The sequence below is a fragment of the Mus musculus genome, chromosome 18 (assembly GCF_000001635.26).
Source record: "Mus musculus strain C57BL/6J chromosome 18, GRCm38.p6 C57BL/6J".
Lineage (NCBI taxonomy): Eukaryota > Metazoa > Chordata > Mammalia > Rodentia > Muridae > Mus > Mus musculus.
In genome coordinates, this window is record NC_000084.6 from 22,520,532 (window position 1) to 22,531,551 (window position 11,020).

At 43.5% G+C, this 11,020-nt stretch overlaps 1 protein-coding gene across 13 annotated transcripts in view; it reads left to right on the forward strand.

Annotated features, from left to right (window-relative positions):
- Positions 1-9,696, forward strand: part of Asxl3 (additional sex combs like 3, transcriptional regulator) — a 186,151-nt gene extending 176,455 nt beyond the window's left edge. For 11 of the 13 annotated variants that reach the window (XM_006525740.2, XM_030250369.1, XM_006525742.4 and 8 more), the window contains one exon: positions 1,272-5,018. In XM_006525740.2, the coding sequence (XP_006525803.1) occupies positions 1,272-5,018 (3,747 nt within the window). Of the gene's footprint in view, positions 1-1,271 lie in introns of all 13 variants that reach the window. The other 2 variants (XM_006525739.3, NM_001167777.1) reach the window with 2 other exon arrangements.
- Positions 9,697-11,020: the final 1,324 nt, after the last annotated feature.

The window sequence follows — 11,020 nt, forward strand, 5'->3', positions numbered from 1 at the left end:
TATCTGTCTATCTCTATTCTGTATTTATACACACACAGAATAGAGATAGACAGATAGATAGATAGATAGATAGATAGATAGATAGATAGATAGATAGATAGATAGATTTATATATGTATTTATATAGAGAGATAGATATTATATATAAAACACACCTATCATCTATCTATATATGTATCATCTATGTATCTATTTATCATCTATTTTTAGAACATGGTCTTTCTGTGTTGCCCATGCTGACCCAGAACTCACTGTGTAGCCCAGGCTAACCTCAGATTCTCACTGGCCTCCTGATTGCAAGAGTGCTCCACCATAAGCTAATCTCATCCTAAGAAGCATGAGGTTTGCCTTTATTCATATGTGTATTTAAGAGTAGTGTCTTAGACAGGGTTTCTAGTCCTGCACAAACATCATGACCAAGAAGCAAGTTGGGGAGGAAAGGGTTTATTCGGCTTACACTTCCATACTGCTGTTCATCACCAAGGAACTCAGGACTGGAACTCAAGCAGGTCAGGAAGCAGAAGCTGATGCAGAGGCCATGGAGGGATGTTCCTTACTGGCTTGCTTCCCCTGGCTTGCTCAACCTGCTCTCTTATAGAAGCAAGACTACCAACCCAGAGATGGCACCACCCACAAGGGGCCTTTCCCCCTTGATCACTAATTGAGAAAATGCCTTACAGTTGGATCTCATGGAAGCATTTCCTCAACTGAAGCTCCTTTCTCTGTGATAACTCCAGCTGTGTCAAGTTGACAAGCAAAACCAGCCAGTACAAATAGTCTTCATATTTTGCTAAATGAAATTATTGGTTGATGCCTTCATAGGTGAAAAACTTCATTGTCACATTCACACTGCACATTTTTTTTATGTCCTAAATGTACATGCAGGCATTGGGACATATTTCAATCCACATTATAACTGAATGCAGCATACTCCCATCCCACTAACCACTTTTTAATTAAGGCAGATGTTGTCATGGAGTTCCAACCTGCTTCAAGCTTAGTAGATAGCCTAAGATGAGATCAGTTCTCATTGTGTAGCCTGAAACTAGTTTTGTAGGCCAGATTGGATCCAAGATCATAGAGAATTGCCTGCATTTATTTCCTGTTAGTATTACGACTACAGAGATATAACCCAGGACTTCATGCATGTTAGACAAGCTCTGAACCGACTGAATTCTACCCATAGTTCTCATCCTCCCCTTAAGTTACTATGATCCATCACCCTCCTCACTGGTTGTATGCTAATATCTTTTTATTCTTTCCTCTTTCAGATACAGCTTTCTAAAATTGGGCCACCTTTTATCATTAAGAGCCAGCCAGTCTCCAAAGCAGAGTCCAGGGCATCCACTAGTACATCAGTCAGCAGTGGGAGGAACACGGGAGCCAGGACCCTTGCAGACATCAAGGCCCGTGCTCAACAAGCCCGGGCCCAGCGTGAGGCTGCTGCAGCTGCTGCAGTTGCAGCTGCAGCGAGCATTGTCTCAGGAGCCATGGGAAGCCCAGGAGAAGGTGGGAAGGCAAGAACCCTAGCCCACATCAAGGAGCAGACCAAAGCTAAGCTCTTTGCAAAACATCAGTCCAGAGCCCACCTCTTCCAGACCTCCAAGGAGACCCGGTTACCTTCTGTCAGCACGAAGGAAGACTCTCTCAATATGGAAGCCTCTCCTACCCCTGAGACAAAAATGGAAGGCTCTACAGGAGTCATCATCATCAATCCAAACTGCAGATCTCCTAGCAGCAAGCCCACACACATCCGGGAGATCACCACTGTACTACAGCAGCCTCTGAACCCACCTCAGATTCCAGAAACTGCCACTGACTTGTCTGTGCATAGTTCTGATGACAACATACCTGTGTCACATTTAACTGAGAAAATTGTTTCATCTACCTCTTCAGAAAATAGCAGTGTACCCATACTTCATAATAAAAGTCCCATCAACCCCATCCCGATGTCTGTCTGCAGCACTGCTATGTCAGGAGCAATTAAAGAGCATCCCTTTGTGAGTCCTGTTGACAAATCTTCTGTCCTCATGTCTGTTGACAGTGCAAACAGTACAATTTCTGCTTGTAATATAAGCATGTTGAAATCCATCCAGGGATCTGATGCTCCATGCATAGCCCTTGTACCAAAATGTATCAACAGGACTCCTATACCAGCTGCTCCAGAAGGTACTGGACAGTCAAACTCCATGGATGGGAAGGCCCTGCTTGTACCCAGCAGCAAGGCTGCTAACGTAATATCTAATCAGTACACTTCTGTGCCAGCTCCCACCATTGCAAGTAATTTGCCAAACCATCTCTGCACTAGCTCTGTCTTGATTCCCCCCACAGGGATTAATAACAGATTTGTTTCTGAGAAGATAGCCATGCCTGGGAGTGAAGAGCAGGCCGCCGTGTCCATAGGTGCCACCATGAGAACAGCCCTCAGCTGTGGTGATTCAGTGGCTGTCACTGATTCACTGGTTCCACGCTCGCCCATCGCAATGTTTGCAGGAAACATGCTCACTGCAAACTCTTACAACTGTCCTCCCAAATTAAGTGGGGAGAACTTGGACAACAATTCAGGGCCTCTAAACAGAACAGACAATTCTGAGAAACCTCAGCAGCCAGCAGGGGGCTTTGTCCCAGCAACCATAAACAGATCAATTCCCTGTAAAGTCATAGTGGACCACAGCACAACGCTGACCTCCAATTTGTCTCTGACTGTCTCCATTGAAAGTGGAGACTCAAGTTTGGATTCCCAGACTAGGTCGGTGAGGACAGACGTATCCATCCAGCCCGTGGCATGTCCTCAGGTGTCTGTCATCAGTAGACCTGAGCAGGCCACAAGTGAAGGGCTTGACCATGGTTCTGTTTTCATTGCTGCTCCTACGGCCAAACAGGACTGTAAGACACTGCAGGCCACTTGCACCAGTCTCCGAGAATTGCCCCTTACTCTTCCAGATAAACTAAATGAAGTGACCGTACCTACTCATGGCTTTGCTGAGCAAGCACGAAACTCAAGTACTTTCAAGAAAGAAACAGACACAGCCTGTAGCAATCAGTATAACCCAGGAAACCGCATTTGCTGGAGTGAAGACCCAATGAGAAACACAGCACCGCCTGTGGTTAGTCATTCAAGCTCAAGTAAACAGAAAGAACATCCAGAGCAGACTGGCCTGAAGGCTGTGAAGACAGAGCATGTCAGCTATGCACACGTGTCAGATCTCCACCCTAGGAATCTCATCACGAATGTCAGTCTTCCTGTGAAGCCTGAACCTCATGAAGTAGACAAGGGCTTTAGAATGGACACTGAGGACTTTCCTGGTCCCGAGCGTCCTCCTCCAGTCACAGAGGTGACAAGCAGTGCCAGTGTGCAACCAACACAGACCATGAAGCCTTCCACCACAAGCCCTGTGGAAGAGGCTATTTCCTTGGCTCCAGACACCCTGAAAAGAATTCCAAGTGCAAGCAGCTCAAGCTGCCGCCTGTCTTCCGTGGAAGCTAATAACCCACTGGTGACACAGCTACTGCAGGGCAACCTGCCTCTGGAGAAGGTGTTGCCACAGCCAAGATTGGGAGCCAAACTTGAAATCAACAGACTCCCTCTGCCCCTTCAAACTACCTCAGTGGGTAAGACAGGGCTGGAAAGAAACATGGTTGAAATGCCATCCAGCTCTCCTAATCCAGACGGGAAGGGCTATTTGGCAGGGACTCTAGCACCAGTCCAAATGAGAAAGCGAGAAAACCATCCCAAAAAGAGAGCAGCCAGGACAGTGGGAGACCATGCTCAAGTTAAATGTGAACCAGGGAAGATGGTGATGGAGCCCGATGTCAAAGCGGTACCCTGCGTCATCAGTCCCAGCATGAGTCAGCTAGGACACAACCAGCCATTTAAGCAGGAACGGCTTAATAAGCCCTCCATGGCCAACAGGATCATGCCCAGCCCTGAGGTCAAACAACAAAAGCGGCTGTTGCCTGCATGTAGCTTCCAGCCGAGCCTGTTCCATGTGAACAAAAATGAAGGCTTCCACGCTGACACTGGTACCTCACATAGACAGCAGTTCTACCAAATGCCCATGGCTGCCAGGGGACCCCTTCCCACTCCTGCTCTGTTACAGAACTCTCCCAAGACCCCAGTGGGCTGTAATGCATTTGCCTTCAATAGGCATCTTGAACAAAAAGCATTGGGAGATGTGAATCTTCCCACAGCACCTCACCAGCTAAGACTAGCCAATATGTTGTCCCCCAACATGCCTATAAAAGAAGGCGAGGATGGAGGAGGCACCACACACACAATGCCAAGCAAAGCAGTGGTCCATGCTCCACTGCCACCTCCACCACCCCCTCCACCACCACCCCCTCCACCCTTGGCCTTGCCCCCGCCACCCCCTCCACCCCCTCCACTACCTCCACCTCTTCCCACTGTAGAAGTCCCATCCGATCAAAAGCAACCACCAGTTAACATGGAAACCACTAAGCGACTTAGTTGGCCCCAGTCCACGGGCATATGTAGCAATATCAAATCAGAACCTCTTTCTTTTGAGGAAAGTTTAAGCAGCAGCTGTGAACTGGGCATGAAGCAGGTTCCCTATGACCAGAACGAAGTGAAAGAGCAGCTGAAGGCATTTGCATTAAAAAATGCAGATTTTTCTTCCTACTTGCTCTCTGAGCCCCAAAAGCCTTTTACCCAATTAGCTGCTCAAAAACTACCAGTACCCCAGCAACAACCGCTCTGTGGAAGTTACCCGACGATACACTTTGGGAGCACAAATTTCAAAAGGGCAGCATCTGCCATTGAAAAGTCCATTGGGATTCTGGGAAGTGGCTCCAACCCCGCCACCAGCACGGGTCTGACAGGTCAAAACACTCAGATGCCAGTTCAGAACTTTGCAGACAACAGCAACGCAGATGAGTTAGAGCTGAAATGTTCTTGCCGGCTCAAAGCCATGATTGTGTGCAAAGGCTGTGGGGCCTTCTGCCACGATGACTGCATAGGTCCATCCAAACTTTGTGTAGCTTGCCTGGTTGTCCGATAAGAGCTGGGTGAAGGATTCAGTGCCCCCACCCTGCAGCCCAAATTTTAACATGAAAAAGTCTAACAAAATTAGCAAGGAGTCAATTAGAGCATTGGCTTCCATGCCAACATATTTTCATTGAAAAGTAAATCATCTTGGGTTTTTCTAGGTGATTATTTTCTTACGTTTCTCATACAGGGGTTGATGCAAAGCACGGGGATGAATGGCTTTTGCCTGTTCAGTCACGATTCACAGCTTGGTGTGTTTCTGTGTATACAGGTCACTGCCTCTTTTTTTCATTTTGTCATTTTTTTTCTTTCAACTCAGGCCTAGATAGTTAGCGCATCATGAGTTGTCTAATCAACAGATATACAGCTGTTGAAAAACTATGATAAGCATGATGTGACCTAGCCATGTGTCCTTCCATAGTTTTGATATCACAGCAAGCAATTCTGCAGTGATTTGGGGGAGGGGGGAGCCTTCCCTTACCCACTGGTTCAAGTCATAATAGGAATGGGAGCCTGCTTTAAAAATGTGATTCCTTCTGGTGCCTCTAATCACAGAAGGTGCACGAAGGATGTGTCTGTGGAGTCTACTGTCCTAGCTCTCTTTCCTCCCTTCTTACTCTTTCTCAGAGACTGGCAGAAACCCTAAGTTGGCTTTGGATTTTGCCCACAAATTGTGATTGAATATATATTGCATCTGAATTGACAACTGGGCTTCGTGCGATAGGTAGTCTGACAGTAGCCCTTGGATAGTCAATAATGTAAGATCCTTTGACTGATCGTCATGGGCCAAGTGTTGTGGTGTTCCACATGTGGGTTTTCAGAGCAAATCTGAAAATCTGTGCCCTACCTAATATTAAAAGCAAACAATAAAATGCTGTGCATGCATTATTGTGAGCTGATGAGATAGAATATTAGCCATTCTACTCACTCTGTTCCAAATACCACATAGAAATTGGGTACACGTGGAGTGGATGTAGCCCTCAGTCATGCCAGGGTGCCCTGGCCTTTCCAGAGACTGGCCACCTCTTTTCACAGGTGTCATATATGACAGTGACTGCAGAAGGCAGTATGAATGGTGACCTTTTTCAGAACCATTTAGTCTCTCTTGATTCACAATCTATACAGTTGTCTTTGACTCTGAAATAACTCTTATTAAAAAAAAAAAAAAGTGCTCCCTCCTGCATGTGTTGCTGTTTCATGCCTCATACCTAAGAGAGTGGGACTGGAAAGGGGATATTGCATCTCTCACAGTTCCCTCTGAAGTTCATCCAGTAAAAGCTGAGGATTTAAGCTCCTCCCATATGCTGACTCCTTGCAGTCCAGAGACAGCTGTGCTTGAGGAGAGGCTTGGTTCCCAAGAGCAAGCTCAAAAGCACAGGCTCACTGGAAGATGAAAGGAAGGAGAAGTGCACCCATTTAACTCCAGTTTCAGAGCACAAAACACAGTGCCATTAGCCTATTGGTTGTGCCTATAGAATTAAAAGAATTCAGAGTGGAAGAAAATTACATGACCAGGGTAAGAGTGAAAGATATTTTCACGTGGGATCACCTTTTCAATGTAAACTTTTTTGACATTCCTTGAAAATGCATCTTAAAAGTTAACCAGAATGAGTAGAAAATACATTCCTGAAAGAAACAAAAGTCACGTTTAAAAATCATAAACAACTATGGTGGGTTTTTTCCCCCTTCTAAATTTATTATTGTGATGTTGCCAAATTTCTTTAGGTGACAAAGACATTGTTTTAACAAATCACTGAACGTGAAAGATCCTTTATCTTAAGACAACAAAGCAAAGAAAGGCCTGCCTACAGCTGATCCGGGCCTCTGGTCCTGTTGCTGCCTTTCCATATTAAATAAAGCTAACAGAATTGACAATGGAGAAAGCCAGTGGTGGGCTTAGCCAGCTACACCCCAGGACCACAGTCTTAAGGCCGGGATGGTGAGCTGCCTGCCTTGCCAGGGTGTATATGCATGCTGTGCTTATCAGTGATGCCCTTATGGTCTGCTTGGGTATGATATCATCTTAATTTTGAAGACTGTGCTCTTAGCCTCACAGCTGGGCACCCCAATACACAATGACACTTGCATGCCAACCCCTTCCTATTTAATCGCTGCTATTCCAGCGTCAGATACTGTCTACACCAGCAGATTCTGAACTACAACTTCAGTACCTGACACCTATTAAAGAAACCCAAGTCTACGAAGCCTTTGCACTCTGTATGAGAGGAACAGTTGAGGCTGAAGGGATACTGAGCTCACTGTCAGTTGCACCTTTGTTGAGTACTGCCTGCCAATTGCTTCCTGGGAATAAAGAAAAGTGTCCTTCTGTATGTTTGGATTTTTCACATAGTAAGTTTGGAAATTCAAATGTTGATAGTGCATGGATTCTGTCACCCAGGTCCAAAGATCATAATTTTTCTACAGCCTCCTCTTATCTGCCCCAATTCAAATTCTCGATGTTCTCTTATAGCTTATTTTCCTGAGTCATTATCTTTGGGTGAATATAATAATGAAATTCAGAAGCAAAATGTCGGCTAGGTATTTTGTAGGTATGCATTTCACCTTTATATGAAAGCCAGCATATCTGAACTAAACGAGCAGCTTCTCAGCTTCCTCATTCTACATGTTTCTCCGTGTGTGCAACTTGACAATGTTATTGACTATGCGATTATGGTGATGTAATGTGCAAACTTCATATGTGCAGTTTCTTGATCATTGGACATTATTAGTCCCCTATCAGGAACAGAACTTGCACATGTAACATGTATTTATTTTTAATCACAAAGGATGTATTTCTCAAAATAGCACTTTTGGAGCAGGGGAGAGGGAAACTGCCGTGCTCTATTCCCCTCCATGGGATATGCATATGCCTGAGGTATATAGAACATTTAGCTAGTTAATGGGCATGTTAATAAAAAGCATTCTGATGCAAAATTCATTTTCAAAATGAAAATATTTATCCTTCCCCAAAGTAAGATTGCAAAATCCAGTGACTAGAGCACCACAGTTATGTAGAATATTTCCATGTGAAGGCCTAACAAACTTGAAAACCTATGAGGCTGAGCCAGGTTCCTAGAAAGACTTCATAGCGATGTCTCTTTCCGAGGTGAGCTACAGAGGCATAGCTTACTTCTGGTTCCTGGATATTCCTACTCAGTTCAAAATAAGCATACAGAAATCGCCTGGTACCTGTGGTGCTTTATAATGTAGTCAGAAATGTTGTTTTTTAAAGTACACAATGCTGCAAGCCTGTTTCCTTTACAAACACTCGCACAATTTCAAAAGAGGGATTTGCTGTGGCCAGTCTCCCTGCTTCTCCAGGTGGGCTGTGATGCTGAAGCCAAGCTTAGCCCTGTATGGTCCTAGTCTGGTGTAGAAGCTCAGCGTCCTAATAGCTGCCTGGGGACACCTACCCCACCGAACACACACAGCTCAGACTCCAGTCCATCTGTGTTCCCCGAGAACAATGTGAAGAGTCCTGGAACAGAACTCATCAACTGTCAGGGGCCTATATAGCCAAAATGTCACTGTAAGAATTGTGTTGCCTCCTGCTCTCATGTTTGTCACAGTTAGGCAAGCAAACGGCATTTCTACTATAATTTAAAGGAGCTGCTTTTTTTAAATAGCATACAGTATTTAGCTTTGAACTATATTTTATAGTTACAAAATAATCTAGACTGTAGAGAGAATCTGTTGTGTTTATACTGTTCACGAATGTTCCAGCAAAGTGCTTTGCCTGGTTCCTCTCACTTCCTGGCTCTGCTGTATTCCCTCCTTGCTTTGCAGAAATCCGATCTCATTTATGTTTTCAGTACCATTTATTTTTTAAAACGTGTTCGTGTGTATTGTTCCTTCTTTGGGTCAGTATTCTACATGTTTACATCTGTTTGACATTAGCCGTGTAATGCCTTTTTTTTTTCAAAGGCGGAATTTACTCCTCCAGCATGACAGCAAAATGTGAAGTCGACCAGAGCACACCACACAGGGCACACACAGACTGGGGGCCAAGGCCCTGATTGTACACAGACATTTCCTATCAGCATAGAGAAAAGTGAAACCCTCCTTCAGTCCTCTACCAAAGAATATATTATTCCCACAGGAAAAACTCAGAAAGGTGTGTAAAACCCTCAGGAGGAGGTGCAGTTGATCCATGAGACTGCTACAACAGAATAGCGGTATGCTTGCTTTGATACCTGACTAAATGTGACTGGCTGCAACAAGCATTTCAAAAGAAAGTTTTAGGCAGTGTTTGGTTTAGAATTCAGGGATCATGCATTCTTTAATGGTGCTGTTTGTTTTTTTTATTTCTTCTTTTCTATAAAGAATAAAAAGTGTTGCCTACAAAAGTGACTGCTCATGATGATGTAAGTGAAATGGAACGTCCGTCTCTATGTTTCTATGTTTCTCCCTTTCTCCAAGTAAGAATTTGGTTTCAGTATCAAAATATTCTGGAGAAAATAAAGAAATGAAAACACGAAATACTTGTCGTTTTCATTTGTGAATGTTATTTGGGAAAACATGCATATAGTGTTGAATTATCTACTTATTCTTGGTATGAGGAACTGTGAACATATGATTGTAACCATTGTTAACAGGAAAATCAGCAATTGATGGTGTCTGCTGAGCATACAGTCTACAGCAATATTTGGCCCTTGTCACGAGCATCTTAATTTCTTACATCAGAAGCATTCATGTAAATAGATGGTTCCTGCCAGAATTAACTTACATTACAAAATGAAAGCAATCTTAAAAGAATTGTTCTGCTGAATATTGTATCCGAGCTGAAAGATTGGAGCTGTAGTTATTTGTATCCAGTGCTATGAACAATTAGAACAAAACTACCCCAGTCATGTTTATCAAGGTAGGAAAATATGTGTATCTTTCTGGTCAAATGAATCAGAAACCATTAAATGTAATTTGCTGTTCAGTCTGAGTGCAAGGGAAATTATGCACGTAGAAATCGTTGTGTTTCACCACCAGAGGGCGAAAGAGGATGCTTGCTTTTGGAGCTCGGGTCTAAATTGCACTTCATTATTTTCAGCAACTGTTAAGCCAGTTAACATAATTCATTTTACTTACAATCATGGCCCTTTGTAAGTGCTTCTGTTGCAGTGCTCTACAGACCTAATCTAGTTCAAAATCCACTATATCAAATTAAACAAACTATGGGGCTGGAGAGACAACTCAACTGTTCAGAGTCCTCTATGCTCTTGCAGGGGAACAGGGCCTTTCTTCACCTCTCAGCACCCATACTGCGTGACTCACAACCACTTGTAACTCAAGTTTCAGCAGACCCAACACATCTTTTGGTTTCCAAGGGCACATAAACACACACACACACACACACACACACGCACACACACACACACTTCCTTAGAAATTGAACTGCTTATTTCTTAGGTTGATATTTATTTAAAATGACTTGAATGTTTACATAATTTAACTTATTCTCATAAGATGGATATGAATGCACAGTTTTGTGTAAACATTCCCTTATTTTAATTATTAATGGGCCTGATTTTAGTAACAGTCTTTCTTAGGATGTCAATTATTTGTGTCAAATCATGGCCTTTATCTGTGTCTGGTGGTTCCTCAGTTATAATGTGCCTATATCACTATAATCAAAGGTAATTAAGACTCCTAGAAGCATACTCACAGAGTTAGAAAAATTGCTCAGTGTCTAAGAAAATTTTGTTCTGCAGAGGACCCAGGTTGATAACAAGCAATTATAATCAGAACAAAGTGTAAGTTAGAACCAGGGAATCTCACCCTCACTGGCATCCACAGGCACTGCACACATGTGATCCACAAACACGCATGAAGGCTAAACAGTTGTACACACAAAATATAAATGCATTTTTTAATAAAACAGATGCACCCTCACTAGGTATGTGTTTGCTACAATGATTTGTGAGCTCTCTTCTATATAAAACAATTGGATAGAACACGTAGTGGATGTTTTTCAGTCCACAGAAGTAATTAGAGTCTTTTTGCCCTAAATTACTTAGATCTCAA